The sequence below is a fragment of the Myiozetetes cayanensis genome, unplaced genomic scaffold (assembly GCF_022539395.1).
Source record: "Myiozetetes cayanensis isolate MyiCay16 unplaced genomic scaffold, myiCay2020 scf17, whole genome shotgun sequence".
NCBI lineage: Eukaryota > Metazoa > Chordata > Aves > Passeriformes > Tyrannidae > Myiozetetes > Myiozetetes cayanensis.
In genome coordinates this window covers 2,091,738-2,114,526 of record NW_026087378.1, presented here as the reverse complement: position 1 = coordinate 2,114,526, position 22,789 = coordinate 2,091,738, and the positions used below count along the sequence as shown (strand labels likewise).

Here is a 22,789-nt window from a genome sequence, read left to right as displayed (position 1 = left end):
GGAAGGGTGTGCAGGAGGTCTGAGGCTCCAGTGAGCCACTCCCTGATCTGGAACCAAAGCTCATGACTGACTCCCTGGCACAGCTGCCCTGGGGGAGGGAGATTCCAGAGGAGAAAGGCAGGGACTAGAGGAGAGAGGGAGATAAGCCCATGTTCTGCCATTGCTCTTTACTCTAACTCATCCCTTATCCCATCCTGGTAGCAGCAGGACACACCTGGAGGTAGCTGAGGGCAGAAAGGAGGCAGATAGGCAGACACACATTGGCAAAATCGTGTCCAGAAAGAGGAGACCCTTCCATTCCTGTGGGGTGGCTGCTGCTCTGTGTCTAGCAGCAGCTCAGCTCCTCTGGGCACTGTGTCAGCAGCTCTCACTGGTGAGACCAGCAAGGGCCCTGCCTTGTGTCTGTGCCCAGCTCCAGTCTGTACCTGCCCCAGGTCCCCCATTTGGCCAAGCTGGGGGCGGGGGTGCCTTCTTTTAGAAGGGCCACACAAAAGGCACCATCTTTGAGCTAAGTTTGGGTGTATTTGTGAAATATGGAACACCAGTGTCACGACAGAGTGTGTTCTTCAGTGCCAGGGGGCGGCGTGGTGGGAGAAGAGAGCAGAATTTCAAAACAATGACAAATGTGCAGATATTTGTATGGCTCAGATACTTGAGAGACTGGAGGAATCTCCTAAGTGGAAAGAATGCTTTTTCTATGTGGCAAAGAAGGTTGAGCATTATTTTGGAGGAATGTGATAAGGGTCTAGTGAAGAGATGCATTCTGCTGCTGAAGATAAGGAGAGGAACTCGGGGAATAATGAGATTGTGCTCTATTCTCAAGCATGTCACTTAGTCTCCCTGCATAACTTTGTCTACACCACTTAACCTCTCTGTGCCTCAGTTTCCTCCTCTGTAATATGGGTGTAATACCCACCTTTTTAAAGTACTTTGAGATCCATGCATGAAATAAAACCTGCCAAGTATTTTTTATTTACTGTATTTCTTCATCTCTAATTTCTACACTCCTAGACTTCAGCAGATGGTATTGCCTCTGCCATCTGAATTGCTATCAAACCCATCTCCTTCCTTCCTTCTGCGGTTTTAGAACAAACTCTTATTGACCTAAAATCATGGCATGTCAAAGACTGGCATAGAGGAAAATAACTGTAGAAAGTGATATTTTGGGGCCTCCTCATTCCTCCAAATCTGGTCATGGCCACGTGACCACAGTTATCTTTGTGTGCCGATGATTCATCTGCCAGAAGTGGCCTTATTAGAGTTTGAGCAAATCTGATCAAGAAATGGCTTATGTCCATCATAACTTAACCTCTGTGTATCCTCACTCTTGGAGATGGGCACTTTTGCCACATGAAACTAGGAGTGTGGATATTTGGAGGCAAATCTCTCTGGTTACTGGTAAGTAACCTTCATTTTTTTTTTCTTCCTGTCTTCCATTTGTCTTCTATGCATTGACCTTATTTATGCTCACCCATAGGCTCCAAAGGCTGGAAAATTCACATCACGCTTAAAAACCAACTAAATTGAGTTAAACTAGCCAGGCAAGATTTTGAAAATATTTCTGCACTGCAGTTCTGTGTGTGAATGTATATATATATATATTGCTAAGATTGACATTTCTCAATTTTCAGATGATTTGCTAAAGTAGTTCCAAAATGTGACAAGCTGTCAAAAAACATATATTTCAGAAGAGAAGTAGCTTTCCATATGAGCGCCCATTCTAATCACAAACTGAGGACCAGTTTCTTGATAACAGAAGGTTTGGAGTTAAAGTCAGACACTTGGGGTCTCTGGTTTTAGCTGATATAACCAACTTCATCTGCCGTAAATGAGATTCTTGATAAGAATGAATGAGAACAAATTTGCTTTAGGAATAAATTTGTTATGCCTCTGCCTCCTATTTATACAAGACCTCACAAATCTTGTGGCGTAATCTAAGTAACTCAGAAGCTGATTCTTTGATCTTACTCCTATGACTTCTGGTTCCAAAGGAAGTTAAACAAGGTAGCGGGGAGGGGGGGAACGGATAAGCTGAAGAGAATTGACCTGGAGCAGATCTAAAAGGCTAAAGAGATCAAGACTGCTGTGCAGCTCTGGCTTACTGGGCTCTGCTGTGCAAGGCTCAGTGTAGAAGGATGAGTGAGATTTAAAATGACAACCCCTCTGAACACTGACCAGGCCCCAATCAAGTTAGGTCCTCAGGTGGTGGTCCCTCAGACCTCAGCTCTGTATGAACGTGTCAGACTTTCTTTCCAGATCTTTCTGTGCCTGATGAGCACCCAAGCTCTGAAAGCCTGTGAAGTTTCTAGACTGCTCAGCTGTTTCTGTTCTATGCTTTCTTTCTCTCTAAAGCAACAATCCCGCTCATAAATACTATCTGGCCGTGGACCCTGTTTCAGGCTCACTCTACGTGTCGGACACCAATAGTCGACGGATATACAGAGTCAAGTCCCTCACAGGCACCAAAGACCTCGCGGGTAACTCTGAAGTGGTGGCAGGGACGGGAGAGCAGTGCCTGCCCTTTGATGAAGCCAGATGTGGGGATGGAGGGAAGGCAGTGGACGCAACCCTAATGAGCCCTCGAGGTAAAGTAGGAAAAGAAGCCGGAGAAAACGACTGCGTGCGGCTGGGCTGGATGTGGAAATAATTATCTGGCAATTAAATCACTCCTTGCTCGGTGATTTTTATTCTGGGCTTTAATTACAGTGGATTGGCAAGTGCTCGTGCTTTGTTTAGTTAAAGCAAACTTTATTACCCCAACACTGAGTGCTGCAAAAGGAGAACAGAACACAAATTAGCAGGGTACCACTCACTCCAAGAAGCAAGCGTGTAAACCAGGAAACAAATTACTGTTTGAGATACAGTCTTTGGGGAGAAAAACTGCCTGATGTGGCTTTTCTCTGAGTTTTTATTCGATGTATTTCCTCTTTCTTCAGAGTTAGAGAAAAAAAAAAGGATTTTTTCGGCCTTTCCAGTTTCTAATTTTCAACAAAAAGTTTTCAAGATGATCTAGAGATTTGGGAATGTTTTTAAGGCTTTTTCTCTCTGTTGTTTCTTCTTAATTGTAAGGATGAATTAATCAGGTGTACTGCCAGGTGTTTCAAACATCTTTGATTTTTTTTTCAGTGGTTGAAAATAACTAGATGATCATAAAAGTGAATAAAAATGGAAGGTCCTGTCTCTTTATATAGGAAGCAGTTTCAGTTAATGTGTAGAAGTTAAGAAGACAAAGCTGTATCTTCTCTCACTGCCCAATAGGGATGAGCGCTGCAACCATTTGAAGCCAGAATTTTTAGATCAATATTTTATTTTCAGCCCGAGAAACGGACAAGGCAGTGCGCCAAATCAAAGCAGGAAAGGCAAGTGAGAAAAAGGCTGCCCTCCTTCCCAACCGGCAGCAGCATCCGTCTGTTCCTCTGAGGGAGCACCCTTTCATTCTGTGCCTTTCCTCTCTAAGGACTCCCAATGTGACAGGCATTGAACCTTCCCTTTTTTTTTTTTTTTTCTAGGCTGGCAACCCCTGTGTCTTCATCTGGAAACACCAGATGTTCTTCCCATATTTTTACTGCAACAGGTCGAAAGAATAAAAAAAAAAAGCATCCCAGAAATAATAAAATGGCCTCCTAGTTTTTAAAAAGTTTTAAAGGAACTTTAAAATATTTCTAAAAATTCTTCTTCTTCACTGGATTCTTCTGGTGAAGAAAGCAATGCCTCAAATTTACGAGAGCAAAACTTGGGTGAAAGTTTTCTAATTGGATTTATGTAATATATCATACAGAGTTTGAATCTAGAAATAAGCTGATGCGTTCTGCTTGCTCTTTGGCATGTTTGGGGATTTCTGGGGTTTTCTTTAAAGCCCTGATGGATAAACCTGCTTGATGCCATTTGTTTGGCAGAACTGTGGGTACTTGGAGGGTTCCAGGACCTGTGCTCAGGTTGGGAGGGAGGAAAGAATGGGGGAACTGAACAGATGTCACCATCTTGTAGTCTTGTCAATAAGACAAAGCCAGCCTTGAAGCCAGGAGCCTCACTGCTGCACTGATGCCTGGGTTTTATGTTTGCAGGAATTGCAGTGGATAAGTATGGACTCATGTATTTTGTTGATGCCACTATGATTAGAAAGGTGGATCAGAACGGAATCATATCAACCCTGCTGGGCTCCAATGACCTAACTGCTGTTCGGCCTCTCAGCTGTGATTCCAGCATGGATGTCTCCCAGGTAGGCTCTTACTGCATTTATTTCCTTCTCTGCCTTAGAAGAGACAGGCATCTATTTTGGATGACTGCCTGGCCACTTAAGAAATACGTTATGCAGCGCAAGATGATAGCTTATTTGATTCATTACTGAAATGAGTGAACCATCCTTTTTACTGTGGCTAACACAGGTTATTTATGCAACTGTAGAGAAATAAGGTTGAGATAATGGGAGTTATTGTCTTAATTGCCTGTTATTCTGTAATTATTGTAGAGCTTCCACGATGTAGCATTCATTCTTTGCACAGAAACACAATTAGCCAAAGTTACGACCGCACGTAGCTTTAATATTTCCGAAAAAACCAAATCATTGTTTGAAATAGTTGCCGTTCATGACTCGGTTTCATGATTTACGCTGATAAACCCCTCACTAATTTGCTGTTGTTACACATGGAATTTTAAACACTGGAAGTGTACTTTTCAGTTACGAGTTTTACAGTGATAATTTGTGCAACTCATAGGTACGGCTGGAGTGGCCTACTGATCTCGCTGTCAATCCCATGGACAACTCCCTTTATGTCCTAGAGAACAATGTTATTTTACGGATCACAGAAAACCATCAAGTTAGCATTATTGCTGGACGCCCCATGCACTGCCAGGTTCCTGGTATAGACTACTCTCTTAGCAAACTGGCTATTCATTCTGCACTTGAATCAGCCAGTGCCATTGCCATCTCACACACAGGAGTTCTTTACATCAGTGAGACAGATGAAAAAAAAATTAATCGGCTCCGCCAGGTAACTACCAATGGAGAAATATGCCTTCTTGCAGGGGCAGCTTCAGACTGTGATTGCAAAAATGATGTCAACTGTAATTGCTATGCTGGGGATGATGGGTATGCCACTGATGCCATCTTAAATTCACCATCTTCCTTAGCTGTGGCCCCAGATGGTACCATCTACATAGCTGATCTCGGAAATATCCGCATTAGGGCTGTCAGTAAAAACAGGCCCATTCTTAATTCCTTTAACCAATATGAAGCTGCATCTCCAGGAGAACAGGAGCTGTATGTCTTCAATGCTGACGGGATTCACCAGTACACTCTCAGCCTTGTTACCGGGGAGTACTTGTACAATTTCACCTATAGCAGCGATAACGATGTCACGGAGGTGATGGACAACAATGGCAACTCCTTGAAGGTCCGTCGGGATGCCAGTGGGATGCCCCGCCATTTACTGATGCCGGATAATCAGATTGTCACGCTGGCTGTTGGCACTAATGGTGGACTCAAGCTAGTCTCAACACAGACCCTGGAGCTCGGATTAATGACATATAACGGAAACAGTGGTCTCTTAGCAACGAAGAGTGATGAAACAGGATGGACAACATTTTATGAGTAAGAATGTTTTTGGATATATTAAGCGTACATTTATTTTTCAAATGGTAGTGTGTAGGCCCTAAACTGACCCTGCTGAAATTTGTTGTAGGTTTTTCACTGGTACTGAATAAGACCATTGCACCTCAGTCTAGTTTGGCGCTGGAAATGGTTAAGTGGCTTTGGGTGGGTGCTGATCCACCTAAATCCCTGCCTGGGGTTAGAGTTCAGGGCAGCTCATCCACCTCCAGCATGAAGGACTGTGTGCCACGCCCAGAACCCCACGTTAGTTGCCCTGCTCTTAGTTGTCACCACGGCTCCAAAAGTGCACAGCCAGAGCAGCCCCCAGCACTCTGTGGCTCCTGCTGAGCTGCCTCTCTCTAGGAACCCTCATGCTGCAGCTTCTTTTGGAACTCAGGTTATCTGTCTTTCTGTTCAGACTCATATATTACTCATGGTTGTTAAAATGTTGATTAACTTCACTGATTGTTCATTCTTGAGACAAGCGAGGAAATTAGATCCCCAGCTATCTGTCAGACCCCTGGTGTAACTTCCATAATTTGTAGATAACCCAAAAGCACACTGGTGTTCATGAGTGTATAGATTAAATAGACAGAGCTTCCTCTTTAAATGAAATTCATCTGAAGAGATGAAGTTCAAAAGTATATTAAAAATCTAGAAAAACTAGTCAGATTTTTATTAATATTTATCTTATTCTTAGTAGTCTCATTGCCATTTTTTCCATTAAAACAATTTTAAAAATAGAAGCTAAATCATATATTGAAAAAAATGTATGGCAATTTAGCTTTTAAGTATGGCAAGTCTGATGCCATATATCGTTTTATATAGTTAATTAATGATTAATAAATATCATTCCTCAAAATAGTGAGCAGAAAATATGAATAGGGCTTTATATCTCGTTTTAAATGGCAGGCTGATTTTCAAGGTTAGCAATGACACACACACACCTCTTTCAGCTTATTAATGCATTCAGCTTCGCCACCACTCTCTCTCTGTTTAGAGATAACACAAGTAATGCAGGAATGAAAAGGACTGTATTCAATCTGCTCAGAACATCTCTAAATCAGCACTGCACATCGGTGCTTTGTCCGTGCTGCGTTTGGCTCTCCCGTAGGAAGGAAAGCAGTGCCCTCTCGTGGGGCCCTGCACACCAAACCACTGATGCCTCGGCTAGGCTGGGCCTAGAGATGTGGAGTGGGGTTTTTTCCCTTAATATTTTGCCAAGATTATTCCTTTACCACAAATTTGTTACAAAAGTAGTCCGGTTGTGTGACCACATCAAGGTGTTACCTGCTGATTACAAGCTCACTGGACTAGGCAGAATAAAATTAATAAAATTCCATATTATTGCTGATGAGATGTGGATGCCGTTCTAGGTAGGGTTTTTTTCATTGTTTTTTCCTCTATAGGTAGCTCAAGATTCAGTCACATAAATCAGCTATTTCTCAAAACACTGGTAATTAATTGTAGAAGACTAAATAGAAAAGCAAGTTAAAACTCAACATGAAAATCAATGAAACATTAAAAAAGGTCATCAGAAAGTTACCAGTTACAAAACTGGTACAACTGGTGTTTGAGAATCACACCAAGTAGTAAGTTAACATGATGTATTAGAAAAATTGCATTATGAGTCCTAAGGAAATATAGAGGATAGGGGCTTTGATGTCTTACTGAGATCAGCTGAAAGTATCATTTAATGTGTATATAGTGCTGCAAATTTTTTCCAAGATCAAATAGGAAGAAATGTGCAACCTTTGCCTCAGGTCAGTGGAAGTTAAGTACCATATTTAGGTCTAAATAGTACAGCCTGAGGTACTGTATTAGATAATTAGTAAGTTTGATGAGGCAGCAGAAATAACTTACTTTCTCCCAGATTTGTACATACGTTCTCATAAGCATAGAGCCCACAGATGAGAGGACCATGTGGACATTATTTAAATGAAATTTACAAACCTAAACAATCACAGTCCACAGTCACTCGATACTGGTTTCTGTTTGTTCTTCAAAGCAGCTCCTAAGGGAAAATTCTGTATTCATCATTCTGCAATTTATTTTGGTAGCTGTAAGTTAATATCAATTGAAGATGAAAGATATATTTAGTTAATGAGAGTTTAGAAGGACAACAAAATAGCTTTCTGTACCATTACATTCCTGCATTCATACATAGATAATCAGTACCCAAAATTGTTAATATGGCAGCAGAACCAGAAAAGAACAAAAGTCTTCTGTGTAGGAAAATACTACGTGAACTAAAGTTCTTATGAAAAATTTATTTCCATGCATTTATATCAACCAGATGTTGAAGTACTGTGCTATCTTATTGGGTATATTCCTTTCATTTGTCTGAAACTTTACCCTGGAAACGCTCTCAGAACTAAATTTGTGCAGTTCATGTAGGCATGCATCTGTATCTGCAGAGAAATGCAGCCACAAAATGGTTTTGTGTGTGTATACACACTCCATATGTGCATTCTATAGATAGCACCTGTGTATGTGCAGGCAGCTCATTTGCAGTAGGAACAGGCAAGGCTCTTCAATAATAGAACAGCTACCAGCAGGCTCACATGGGGTAATTTAAGCTTGGTTTGGGCATGAAGCACAGATCTTTGAGGTGTTCCCAGGGGTATTCCACTTGGTCTAGGGAGCAGCTGAAGAGAAGGCTGCAGTTTTCTTCTTAAATCAGGTTTTATGAGGGCGAGAAAATGGGGATGTATGTAAATGTATGTGGGTCTGTGCCTTGCCCAGCTCTGTTCCTCCCTTCTGTTCCTCCTTTCTGCAGTGCTGGATGTGGCTCTGTCCTGGCTGCTCCTGTTGAGCAGCACATGCTCAAACCTCGGAGGTCAGGATGCCAGAGATAAAAAATGCCTGAGGTAGAGAGGTGCCATAATACTGGGCATGGGAGAGCAGCCTTCAGGGCACTGTCACAGCTCACTGAAGGGATGCACAGGTCAGGTGTTTGTAGCTGCCAGAGAAGGTGACAAGTGCTCAGCTGTGGGACACAGCTGTAGGTGTGGTGTGTTGGGTGGCCCAGCACCCACGGGATGGCTCTGGAAGGCTCGGATCTCCTGGGCTGGCAGAATCAGCCAACACCTCTGTGCCTGCCCTGGTGTCTGGGGACACCCAGAGCTGTCCTGGGAAGCCTTTTCTTTCTGGGGGACACTTGGTGGCAGTTAGCCACCATGTGTTGGGGAGTTGGCAGCACGCACAAGGTTGTTTTTTAAGGTACTGGCATTAAGAAAGGTTTTCTCCCCTTATAATTTTATTAGCAGAAAAACCTGGGATGAAACCATACTCTAAACTGAAGTCAGTAACAAAAGCTCAGGAATTTTAGTGTACCAAAGCCCACCTCATTTGAAGATATAAAGGTTGCCTTTTTCAGATCTAGTTCATCCAGCCTGATGCTGTGTCATAGCCTGTGATAGGTAGTGACTGCTTCTGATAAAGATACCAAGAAGTCCCAGGTTAACTAGGTTTTTTTTTCCATTGCAAATTTTCTTTTTTGCTTCATTAGGATCAGGTTCAGGACATGAAGAAGAAAGGAATAAAACCACTTAAGTCTTACAGTGTTTATTCTTATTATTCAGGTTAATGTCTGGGTGTTGTGTTCTACTGAGTGTTTGCTCTCACATAATACATAAATTTTAAAAAAACCCAACAAAACAACAACCCTCAGGAACATGTCACTTAAATTTTGCAGTACATAAAAGGTGGTTTTTTTATTGATTTTAATTTTTTTACCTTTAAGGTATTTTTTAACAGGATTTGATTGATGCAATGGCCGAAGTAGAAATGCCTTTTTTTATGCATTGTATCACAGTGTGTATCTGTCATTTAAGCAGTGAATTTTTTGTATATCTAGCTCGTAAACAAAATGTTCTGCAGATTTTCATGAAGAGTACTTTTGTATGTATTAAGTGTGTCCACTTAAGGGCTTATAAGCCCTTTTAATCTCTGCTGTTGCTGATTCCCAGTGACCAACACTGGGAAACATGCCCCATGGCAGGGACAAAACCCTGGTTTCTTGAAATAGCAGTGGAATATTTTCATTTTCCTGTTTCAGTCTCTGTACATCCACATCCATATTTACTTTTTAGACTGCCCTTGCACTTTGAACAGAGATTTCCAGTGAGTAGCCCACAGCAATCCCCAGGAATTTTTCCTAGGTTAATTAAAAACCCAGCAATATGAATGAAGAGTTTAAATTAATGTCTCATTTGCATTGCCTAAAATATATTTGCTGGTGGGGAATTTCACCAACCGTTTTTCTGGAAGTTCACCACACTCTGCACAGTCACACTAACGCTACTCATGGACTTTCCTGGTTTGTCCTAAACAACATCACAGAATCACACAGAATTCCACTGTCTTTCCTGTAATATTTGACATCTAAGCCTTCTCTTCATTGCTCTGGTCTTCACTAAACATGCCACATAAAGACTCTTAGGGAGCATCTCATTATTAACCTTTGAGATTTTTGAAACTGTCCATTTTTTGTACTTTTTCCTTGATTCCATTTAGATGGATGCTTGGCTGGATCAAATTCTTCCCTCATCTCTATTTTTTGAGTACTTTTCACTTCTTTTTTTTTTTTTTTTTTTGAAGACCCTTATAAAGACTTAACCAAATCCCCTTTCATAGATTACCTCAATGTTTTATCTTTTATCCAGTATCTTGCTGATATGCTGATATCAGTATCTAGCTGATATGGTAAAAGTATTTATATATGAATGTATATGTATATGTGGAGAGAAACTTCTGACTTTTATTGATAAAAATCATGCTGCTTACTTAATCTTGCGTTGTTCCTAAACTGCTTAAATGAACACAATGTATTATTGGTCCCTTTTAGGTCGCATGATGCTTTGTTTTATTGATTTCCTTCTTTGCCTAATACTCCCCTTGGTTCTGGTAAGGCTTGTTGCTCCACAGGTGACCTTTTTTTCCTCCTCCCCCCCGATATTCAGTTGAATGGGTGCAACCATTTGCCATGGATTTGAAACTCATATGTTTTATTTGTGTTTACTAAGGAGCCAGTCTGTGTGTTAATTTTGGAGATGTACAGTTCAGGTGGCACAAACAGCTTGAGGTTTGTGAATGATTTCATTGCAAAGCCGTGTTGAAAGCACTGATTTCTTTTCATCTTTCCAGCTAACCGTGACGTGCAAAGAAGTGAGCGAGCTCCATGGTACTAAACGTGCTCCTCTCCTCTTCTGTTACTCTCAGGCAATGCAGTGGATTTACCAGTTCTCTTCCAGGCTTCCCACTCCCTGGATTTCTCCATTCCAAGGATGAGCAGTTGGTTTCAATCTCCACCTAAACTTTTCCTTTTATCTACACAGGACATTTTTTCTTGCCTTTCTGTGCGCTTTGGTGAGAGCCTCTTGCACAAGTAGAGAATTGCAGCAAGCAGAGTGGCAGCCTGGAATGCTGATTTTGTTTCAGGTCCCCATTTCTTGCCCTTAAGATCCAAGGAATTGCTTCTCTATAATATGTATGCACACAAATAGAGCATACTAGAGGAAAGGGAGAAATGGTATGATTTGGTTTCCAGCAGCATTCCTTCCTTCCCCCCTCCTCAGGCTTTATACCTCTAAATAAATTAAACTCAATAAACTCATGGAGAGCAGCCCTTTTTATTTTATTTTTTTTTTAAATCTTTATGCCTCTGGAGCACTTAACTCATCTTCTAAGGTCTATTCTGAGTGCTGACTGCTGCCCTTTGTGAAACTCCTACCTATCCTGTGCTTTTCATCTTTCATCTTTATGAGCCAAAACACTGACCCCAAAATGCAGTTCAATACCACAGATAAGATCAAAATGAAATTATGTTCTCAAGCTGATGTCTTTTTTTAATCCTGTGTGGCAAGTTTATTCTTTGATATGTCATTAAAGACCATACTTAGTTTCCACTAAGTATTTAATTGCAAATATGCAGTGTATGTAATTGTATATTGTAGTGTCCAGCAGAAGTCCACTTCCTTTGAGTGAAATGCAACTACTAAAAAGCAGCTTATTTTGCTAATTATAATTGTTTGAGCCAAATACCACTCTGTATATCCATAATAATTTAATTAATGTAATAATGTAAAATATGCTAGCCTGGATTTGCACCCATGTAATTGAGATCAGTATCTCTAAAAATATATTATTTCATCATTATAGACTCTTTCAAGAACAGAGAAATAGATATGCCTAGGATGTTCTTGAAAGCCTGTTTCATTCTGGGGTTTTTTTTTGCACAAGTGTGGTGCATTATTAATACATTGGGTATTGAAATGAACATATATCCTCATGCTTTCTTGCTCTCACTAACTTTTCTATTAGCTATGATCATGAAGGGCGTCTGACCAATGTAACACGTCCCACTGGAGTGGTAACTAGCCTTCATCGAGAGATGGAAAAGTCTATTACCATCGACATTGAGAATTCTAATCGGGATGACGATGTCACGGTCATCACAAATCTCTCCTCTGTGGAGGCTTCCTATACAGTTGTTCAAGGTACCAAATCACACTTCTCAGCACACCTCCTTAACCACACACACAGCTTGAGAAAAAGATTTGTGCCCTTAGGACACTTGTGAGCAGGGGGAAAATTGTGTAAGGTTTTGGAAGAAAGGCTCCCATAAAGCTTATTGCTAAAATGACAGGTAAGAGACCTTTCACAGCCATGCTTTGTGTCAAGTATGTATGGTCACTGTCTGCTGGGGAAAGTTAGTCCTGCCACTGCCTCTTGGGTCAGGGTCACTTTACCCACTCACATATTTGTATTTCATTGGAAAATTGGCTCTGAATTGAGTGCCACAGAGATGCAGGCTGACTGCTGGATGTGGGCTGCTCGGGAAGAGATCCTCCTGGAGAGGCTCAGGGAGCCTCCTGCTATGAGAAGTGACATCTTCCAAATTTGTACACTGCCCTTAATTACAGTGTAGAACAACCAGGGCAGGGGGTGATCACTTTGAAGTGCAGTGTTACAGCCCAAGTGTGGCAGGAGGCAGCAGCAGCACAGGGGTTCAGTGTTTGTGTAGAGCTTTCCAGCACCACCCAGCCATTGTATCTGATGGAGCAAAACCAGTCAGTTATCAAAGACAGACTGAAAGGAATTTGGTGAGTGATGGGGATTTTTAATTAAGATGTAATGTCACGGGAATGAGAATACCATCATCAAACAATAGCCTCCTCCTGACATAAATGTCAACATTTATAGACTATTATACCATGACAGGTCTGGTTACAAAGACTCTATTTCTCTTATACCAGATGATTAATTACGTAGATGCTGTCCTTCTGTCAGGCAAATATTGATGCTTTGCTGACAGCTGCACACTGTAGCACCCCACCCTGGCTGAGAATGGACTTGGCTGTGTCAAACAGCTGGAGAACCACACGGCCTTGGGAGCACAGGATTATTGCTGTAACTCTTCTCTGACAGCCAGGTGTGCCCATCAGGCCACCGTGGTTCTGGTGGGAAGGCAGGCGAGTGAAGGACTGGGGCTGCCAGCTTGCACTGCTGGAGCCTCACACCTTGAGGATTCAAAGCCAAACTGTAATTCTGTACAAAGCCTCTGCTTGGAGACAGTTTTTAAACAGATGGAAAGAAGAGGCGCTTACTTCTTCCTACCTATAAAGAGTCCAGTAATATTTTTCTTTTTGTCCTGGAGTTTAATGGTTTGTTGTTTATCCAGCAGTTCAGTTTTCAGGAGTCTTTGTTCATACCAGAAAATAAATTACGTGGTTGAACACATATCACTGCGCATTTTGATTCACAATTAAGACTGAAGGGAAAACATAATGAAATAAACACAGTATCTCTCTGCAGGCTCACTGTTACACTACTGTTCTTTACATGAATCAGTAACATCTGTAATTTCCACCATAGTACCACGTAAATGGTAATTGCAGGCTGACTTCATTTAACATCAACAGGAGTGCAATAAAAAACCAATCAAATTAAGCTATATGTTTTCTTTATGACTGGAGTAGCTAAATTATTTTCTTTTCATTATTGCTGTAGATCAAGTGAGGAACAGCTACCAGCTCTGTAATAATGGTACTTTGAGAGTGATGTATGCCAATGGCATGAGCATTAGCTTTCACAGCGAACCTCATGTCCTGGCTGGGACTGTGACTCCCACCATAGGACGATGTAATATTTCTCTACCAATGGAAAATGGTTTAAACTCAATTGAATGGCGTCTGAGGAAGGAACAGATTAAAGGCAAAGTGACTGTGTTTGGAAGAAAGCTCAGGGTAAGTAGAATCTATCGTTACCATAACGATCTTTTCCTCTTTGGGCAGAAAATTAATGTTTTTGTTTTGAAGGACATGCCTTCCCTATTTTTACTTGTTAAAAATGTACAGCTGTAGGATTGTCTTTGGTATGACATGCTTTCCTCTGTTTGAGAGCTCAGTAGGGTGCATGGGATCGTCTGCTGCAATCAGCTATACAGGCTTTGTTACTAAAAGTATTGCAAAAGTGATTGTTAAAAATACACAGAATATTACAGAATCATAGAATCATCAGGGTTGGAAGAGACTTTCAAGATCATCCAGTCCAGCTGTAAACTGAGCACCGCCACAATCACTCCTAAACCACATCCCCAAGTACCACATTCAGACCACTCTTGAACACTTCCAGAGATAGTGACTCCTCTACCTCCCTGGGCAACTTATTCCGATGCCTGACCACTCTTTCGGTGAAAAATGTTTGTCTAATATCTAATCTGAACCTCCCTTTATGCAATTTAATCTCATCCTTTCACTTGAGACTTGGCAGGAGAAGCTGACCTTCCCCTTGCCACCTCCTTTCAGGGAGACCAATGAATTACCCCCCTGAATGAGGTGGGAGTCTGAGGGCTCACCATTTGTACCCAGTTGGTGCTGTGGAGCAAACACAACTGCAGCTTGAGCAGTTGCATTCTGCTGCTGTAAAATCCCCTTACAGACTCACTGACACAGGCATGTTGTGTTTATTCCCTTTCCCAAATGGCACGATGGGAAAATAATTGCTATAATTACAAAGTCATAAGCATAGGATAAGAAAGACACTCAGGTCATGTAATCTATCCCCTGCCAAATTAAAGATCTGCTGCAGCTGGATTAATCCAATTCTGTGTTTAGCTGGCCTGGTTTTCTCCCCCTTCAGTGTCTAAACTTTCACTGGGTGCTTTATATGTGTCATTTTGGAAGGGCTTTGAGGTACTGGGGAGAAAACAAATGTAGTGCCAGTCAAGCCCTCTTCTAGTTACTCTTCTAGTAATTCTTTCAACATCAATGAACATGAGATACAGTTCTGTGTGCTCAAGATGATATATTAAATGCAACAAATGTAAACAATTATGTGGTGATTTACCAAAAAAAATTTACTTGGATGTTAAATGTTGTTATTTTCTATTGCTTAACATATAATTCCCAATGTTGAGTTAACAACTCTTTCCTTATTCTCACAAATGCACAGAATGTACTTATTGGGAGAGAGGGAAGGTTAGACAAAAAATTGAATGAGATTAGCAGCTAATCCTTAATGACTAAATTTCATGGCTGTGTAATTGATTTTTGATGTGTTGACCTGCAGCAGTTGATTATAAGTGGAAAACAGATCAACTCTGCATTTTGACTCGGTGTTCAAAATAAAAATAAATGGGACCCTGAAATGAAATTGCTGTAATCCTAACTCTCAATACTAAAAATTTAATAGAGGTACTTGTGGTAATTAGCTGACGTTAAACACATCTTGGAGCTGAAACCTTGCCTGAGATAGGTTTTCTTGCATCATGTTTATGCAAATCAAAACAATGCTTTATCTAGCAACACCTCAACATTTAATTGTCTGGTGTTAGTTCCTGTAACAATAATCACATATCCATTTAGCTCTTTTAAATGAAAATCACTATGAGATTATCACAGGTTGAGTGGACTGAAAATGAAATTTGAAAATGAGGGAGAAAGCATAGAATTTATTTGCATCTCATTTATTCTAATTCATCTTTATAAATTGTTTAGTGAACGAAACAGAGCAAGTGTTTGGAACATTGAGGGGGAGCCAGTGGCAGGCAGGGACAGCTGTGGCACGCAGTGATACAACCTGCAGAGGTGAGAGAGCGTGTGGGGCCATCTCTGGATCCCCAGCTCAGGATCAGGATTATTGAAGGGGTGGTCATTCTGTAGGATTCACCTCTCAGGTGGGTACCTCACCTCTTAGTGCTCTTAGGATTAGTTGCTGGAGCCCACGCTCCTGTTCTCCAGTGCTGAAAGGAGACATAATAAAGGTGGGGACAGACTTTTAGCAGGGTCTAAAAGGACAGGGGATGGTGGTTTTAAACTAAAAGAGATTTAAATTTAGGCTAGTTATAAGGAAGAAATCTTTTATGGTGAGTGTGGTGAGGCACTGGCACAGGGTGCCCAGAGAGGTGGTAGATGGCCCATCCCTGGAAACACTGACAGTCAGGCTGGACTCTGCACAGCCTGCTCCAGTTGGAGATGTCCCTGCTCACTGCAGAGGGATTGTACTGGGTGATCATTAAAGGTCCCTCCCAACCCAAAATACTCCATGATTCTATGAGTCCTCACACAGTGCTGCTGCCCGTGCCCCCAGCTCTGCTCCTCTGTGCTGTGGGCACATCACAGCCACTCGTGTCAGCCTCTGCACACACACACGGGTGGGTTTCATTACCCTGAGAAAGGAAGCCCTGCACTTCACCTTTATCTTCTCCCACTCACTGTCTGCTGCTGTTTTATGTACCACATGTTCAGTGTCTTGTGGTAGCTTCAGATGAAGTCGTGATAAGATTCCCTTCTGAGGAGTTTTTGTTGCGGTGCAGCGTCACGTAAAGTGATTTTTGGGGCCAGACCTTTCCAAGGCACAAAGGGCGCATCCCCCACAAGCCACTTCAGCAGCAGCTGAGGGAAAACCAAATGTGCTCGTGGGTAGGGAACAAAAGAGGAAGGGCTTGTTAGGTAATCTGCTGTCGTGATAATTGTAACTGTTATTACTGTTCCCAGAAAGAGTGGGAGTTAGTCAGCCTGTTTGGGTTTCTGTATGATTAATACGATACTGCAATTACACTCTCCAGTTTTCCTTATTTTACAAATGCAAATGGAGTTATTGGATTATCCAGGCAGGTGATGTTTGTGTGCGCATCTCCAAGTGATGTTTGTGGGTGTGCACAGCTCTTGTCTGTATAATCGTTATAAAAAACCCTACTAATTTTGTTTTCTGTGGCAAAAAACCTAAAAACTGTTACAATGTTTTTGAGAAAAGAGAGGATACCTGGATCAGAGTTTTCTACATGGAGATTATGGTTGCAGTTACTGTAACGGAGGGAAGGAACTCCAGAAATCCCAATTGCCTTATGAAGCTTCAGAAATTATAAAAAAAGGCCAAACCAGAAGCAAACAAAAGCTAAAATTCACTTTATAATCTTTCTGAACTACTTCTTTTTTTTCTTTTTAGAAAATCTGCCCATCCTTAATAAATTGGGATCTGTCAGTCATACACTAACCCTTTAATTCTATAGCTAAATGTTTTGGGGAAGTGAAAGCCCTTTTCTGTTGATAGAAAGGGTTTTCTTATGTCTCTGTCATCAGGCCTGATCCTACAAAATGAGAGTAACCAGCTGAGAAAGTACTGATGTTGAGTTTGGCTTCCCTGGTTTTGCTTTCATTATAATGAGGGAGCAGAATATGATTTATTTTGCCCCAAGGTGTTTTAAGAAAAATACCCTATCTTTTCTTTGAATCATAGGAGAAGTTGCTGGGATAACCTTTGGGAAAACCTACAGAAGAGAGCTTTTTTTTCTAGTAATTGCCCACTGAGGAAATGCAAACTGCTAAAGAGATAAATTTTATTAATGGAGAAAATTAGGATAATGAGCAATAATTTGAAATAATTATTTCTTTACAAACACAAAATTGTATTAATTTTAAATGTGCTTTCTGTATAACTGATTTCCTACTGAGTTGGTTGGGGTGGGAATTGGGTTTACCCCTGCCGGTGAATATATCTCAGAATAACTTTTATGTCCTCAAGAAAGGCTCAGGGTTAATTTACATATTGTTTGATGTGCAGTTTAATTTTGAGTAAGAGAAAACGTTGCTTAATCAAAGCCACTGTAAAATATAAGCTGAAGAACAAATTCCCAGAAATTGATGAATATTTTTTAAGTAGTCATTGCTCTCAAATTGTATCTAATTTAAAGACTTCTACTTTATTAATGATGCATCTACAATTAAATTACTTAAGAAGCTTTATCAGATTACAGCATTAGCCTGAATTCTATGGCTTAGCCCCCAGTGAATATATTTATGTATCTCTCATTATAGCTTTCTCACTAGAAGCCTCTCCATTTGGCATTCTTATTCTCCTTTGCTTCTGTTTTGCTCTTTTACTTAAAAAAAAAAAAAATCTGCCTCTGAAACTCTTCATGCTGGACTTTGAATGAAAATTATAACAACAACAACAAAAAGAAAAATATGTACCCTCATTATTTAGCACTTTGGTTTTTCAACACTAGAAGTCCATATTTCCCAGCCTGTACGATCAGGATTTTTAAACAGAAAAATTGAAACCCATCTCAAGTGATTGGGTTGCTGAAGGATCTGTTGAATATTTGGAAAGTACATGAAGAAAACAATAAGTGAATGAATTCTAAGCAGGGTGTTGGAATTACAGAAGCCAAGTGGCTAAACCTCAATGAAGGCACAAAATTATGATTTTTTTCCTGTGGTTCTTAGGGTGATTTTAGGGGAAAAGGCAAAGAACTACTGATGGCAGAAGTAGAAAAATTACTTCCATGCAAAATAATTAATTTCCCTGCACTTTACACTTAGGTGGGCAGATTGTCTGCCCGTTCTGACCATAAGGGAAGCCTTTGTCTGTAGGATGCCATGAGAAATCAAAATCGCATATTTGAATATACTGAGAAGTAGAAAGCAAAAGCCAGTTAACAGCAAGGCATCCTGCACTTCCCAAAACTGATTTCTCTGCTGTGTTTTCACACCGTAAATCCAGAGGGATGGTGTGCCCACCACACGCTGAGTGCAGCCTCCTTTCCTCCCCCTCCGCAGGTGCACGGGAGGAATTTACTGTCCATCGACTACGACCGGAACATTCGCACGGAGAAGATCTATGACGACCACCGGAAATTCACCCTGCGGATCATCTACGACCAGCTGGGACGGCCCTTCCTGTGGCTGCCCAGCAGTGGCCTGGCTGCTGTCAACGTGTCCTACTTCCTGAACGGGCGCCTGGCCGGGCTCCAGCGCGGCGCCATGAGCGAGAGGACCGACATCGACAAGCAAGGCAGGATCACATCCCGCATGTTTGCCGACGGGAAAGTGTGGAGCTACACCTACCTAGAGAACGTAGGTGATGCTGCCTTACCTTCTGGCGTCAGCTGCAAAGACACAAAGCGCTGCCCAGCTTCGTTTTAAGGTGTACACGGAACACACCCCCACAAACTATCTAAAATTTGATGTGTTCCAGCTGTTAAGAATCCCTACATACCTGGTCTCAAAATTCCTTATTTTTTAATTAGTCAGCTGACTTTGACTAATTTTCAGTGGGAAATACTTTGTTCATGGTTTGTGTCTTTTGATATTTTCCTGACAATGGTGAGGCTGCCGTAAAATGGTGTAAACTAACACAATGAATTGTGCTTAATTAAGCCCAAAAATGCACGACTAAAGCTGACAAAAGGTTCATGTAGGAACAGGTAATTCATCTTTAATCATTACTTATTAAATGAAAGCCAAATTAAGACCCTTTAGTCATAAAATTTTCTTAAATACTACAAAATTGTGTATTGTTTTCTCTTTCCCTTCCTGTTGTTCTAAGCAAACCAGAGCTGATGCTCTCTGCTTTCTCACGTATTTCACAGTAACGGTTGTGAATTACAACTGCTGGCAGAAAGATAAATCAAGTCATTTATCTAACTCCTCTACATCCCTCAGGAAAAAAAAAAAAAAAAAAGAAAAAAAAAAAGTCCTCCTACAGGGAGAGTAGCTCACAGGTTGCTAACCTACACTTTCTCTGGAGCATCAGCATATTGATTTCCAAGGAGCAGATCCTCTCATCTGGCAATCTGACAATATCCCTGAGCAGCTCCGTGCCCCTAACTAATGTATCTGATTCTCTCTGTAGTCATTTAACATTAATACCCTTCCAGTAAACTTTTTCTTGGTGCCCTCCCACAGGCCACGTGCTGAAACGTGGTAACTGTTTGTTCTTGCTTTCCCTCTAGTCCATGGTGTTGCTGCTCCAGAGTCAGCGACAGTACATCTTCGAGTTCGACTCCTCGGACCGCCTCCACGCTGTCACCATGCCCAGCGTGGCCCGGCACAGCATGTCCACCCACACCTCCATCGGCTACATCAGGAATATCTACAACCCTCCTGAGAGCAACGCTTCCGTGATTTTTGATTACAGCGACGACGGGAGGATTTTGAAAACGTCGTTTCTGGGTACCGGCCGGCAAGTCTTCTACAAGTATGGAAAGCTGTCCAAGCTATCTGAAATTGTTTATGACAGCACTGCGGTGACTTTTGGGTACGACGAAACCACGGGCGTCCTAAAAATGGTGAATTTGCAAAGTGGGGGATTTTCTTGTACGATTCGCTACCGGAAAATTGGTCCTCTCGTTGACAAACAAATCTACAGGTTCTCTGAAGAAGGCATGGTCAATGCAAGGTTTGATTATACATACCACGACAACAGCTTTCGAATCGCAAGCATCAAACCCATAATAAGTGAGACGCCCCTCCCAGTTGATCTCTACCGTTACGATGAGATTTCTGGCAAAGTAGAGCATTTTGGCAAATTCGGAGTTATTTATTATGATATAAACCAAATTATCACCACGGCAGTTATGACACTGAGCAAGCACTTTGATACCCATGGACGGATTAAAGAGGTTCAGTATGAAATGTTCCGGTCCCTGATGTACTGGATGACCGTGCAGTACGACAGCATGGGCAGGGTGACCAAAAGGGAGCTGAAACTCGGCCCCTACGCCAACACGACCAAGTACACCTATGATTATGACGGAGATGGGCAACTGCAAAGCGTGGCAGTAAATGACAGGCCCACCTGGCGCTACAGCTACGACCTGAATGGAAACCTGCACCTCCTGAATCCTGGGAACAGCGTCCGGCTGATGCCGCTGCGCTACGACCTGAGGGACAGGATCACGCGCTTGGGCGACATCCCGTACAAGATCGACGACGACGGGTTCCTGTGGCAGCGGGGAGCGGATGTGTTCGACTACAACTCCAAAGGGCTGCTGACCAGAGCTTACAACAAAGCCAACGGGTGGAGCGTTCAGTACCGCTACGACGGGCTGGGCCGAAGGGCTTCCTGTAAGACCAACCTGGGGCATCACCTGCAGTACTTTTATGCTGATCTTCACAATCCAACCAGGGTAACTCACGTCTACAATCACTCCAATTCCGAAATTACCTCTTTGTACTACGACCTGCAAGGCCACCTCTTTGCCATGGAGAGTAGCAGCGGGGAAGAGTATTATGTGGCCTCTGATAACACGGGCACTCCGTTGGCCGTGTTCAGCATCAACGGCCTCATGATCAAACAGCTTCAGTACACGGCGTACGGGGAGATTTATTACGACTCCAACCCAGATTTCCAGCTGGTCATTGGGTTCCATGGAGGGCTGTATGATCCTTTAACCAAACTTGTGCATTTCACCCAAAGGGACTATGATGTCCTGGCTGGGCGCTGGACATCTCCCGATTACACCATGTGGAAAAAAATTGGCAGAGAACCCGCTCCTTTCAACCTGTACATGTTCAAGAGTAACAACCCTCTCAGCAATGAACTGGATCTAAAGAATTATGTAACAGGTGAGGCTTCATCACATTTATGTTAAGTAACAGTACAGTTTGGAAGCTGATTTGGGAAAGAAATTTAATTTCTTCTTACTAGCCCTTGTCTGAATCCTCCCATCAAGTGTGGGCCATTTTCCTTTTTGTGCTATGAAAAGGGCTGGCTAGTGCTGATCCTTTGGTTCTGCTCTACCCTGAATGACAGGCACTAAGTGAGAAGCCACAATGAGTTATGGAGGGGAAAAAATAAAAATAGTTTTGCTGAATATGAAATTTTAGTGCAGCCATAGTGCTCTTCCTGTTGAACTAGTACTGCGTGAAGATGTGTTCATTCTAATTCTGTATCAAGAAAAGTTGAAATCACCTACAGGAATCACTGGCAGGTTGGTTCAGAATCACAAGCTAGAACTGCTCAGATCTCTTCCTTTCAGGGCTGCTTTCAGAATTAACTACTGACTGAGCCCATGGGCACATTATGAGTTAGCACCCAGAATGGATTTAATTAAACCTCTTTTTACCATTTTTAATATGCAAACAGTTTTTAGTCATTAAAACAAAATCCTTGATGTTTTTTAAAATTATTTCATCCTGCAAGACTAAGAAATGTTATGGAGTGTGTAGAGCTGAGAAACAAAAGTAGTTTTGATCACATATGTTAGAATTGGGTAAAACTTGTAACCCCTTCTTAATTAGGAATAATTTTTCATTTGGTAACATCACACAGTACTTGAACTAGCTGCTGGCAGTTTCTAAAAGGAAAGGTAATTAATATGTCTTCAGGAAAAGCTTTTTTTCAGAATTGAATATGCAGTGTACAATAATTAGAGCAGTGATATCATTTTTAGAAAGGAGTGATCTTAATTTTAACAGTAATTTGAATTTCAAGAAAAGTGTGCATTTTCTTCAAAGAAAATCTTAGCAAGTTTCATTAGTACATTGCGACCTAATAGGTACAACACACCCCAGATTCTACTGGAGCTACTCTGAAAATTGGAGATAGTGCAATTTCTATCTGACAGTGTGAAAATAGTGATGACTGAAATTACCTTGGGATCAAATTCTGTTGTCCTAAATTCAACAAAATTCCTAGTTTCATCCACCACTGTTTGATTTAGGTTTTCAGCATCATCTTACTGTATTTTGCTACATTCTAAAGTTGCATTGGTTTAATTTATCCATCCACTGGAGGAGATCTAGAAAGATAAATTGTTTTTTGGGACAACACACACCTTGTGGTCTGTAAAAATATTGTATCAGTGATGCTTTATGGAGTAAACAGATTATCTTGCACAAGAAGTGATGATGGTGACACCTTTGTTGTCATAGTTTAAAAAGAAACAGAGAACAAAAAAAAACCAAAACA

At 41.5% G+C, this 22,789-nt stretch overlaps 1 protein-coding gene across 16 annotated transcripts in view; it reads left to right on the top strand.

Moving 5' to 3' along the window:
- Nucleotides 1-22,789, top strand: part of TENM2 (teneurin transmembrane protein 2) — a 617,318-nt gene that overhangs the window by 590,015 nt on the left and 4,514 nt on the right. For all 16 annotated transcript variants that reach the window (XM_050312365.1, XM_050312379.1, XM_050312377.1 and 13 more), the window contains 7 exons: nt 2,353-2,585; nt 4,065-4,219; nt 4,716-5,590; nt 11,915-12,090; nt 13,604-13,839; nt 18,655-18,951; nt 19,830-21,444. In XM_050312365.1, coding sequence (XP_050168322.1) covers nt 2,353-2,585; nt 4,065-4,219; nt 4,716-5,590; nt 11,915-12,090; nt 13,604-13,839; nt 18,655-18,951; nt 19,830-21,444 — 3,587 coding nt within the window. The remainder of the gene's footprint in view (nt 1-2,352; nt 2,586-4,064; nt 4,220-4,715; nt 5,591-11,914; nt 12,091-13,603; nt 13,840-18,654; nt 18,952-19,829; nt 21,445-22,789) is intronic.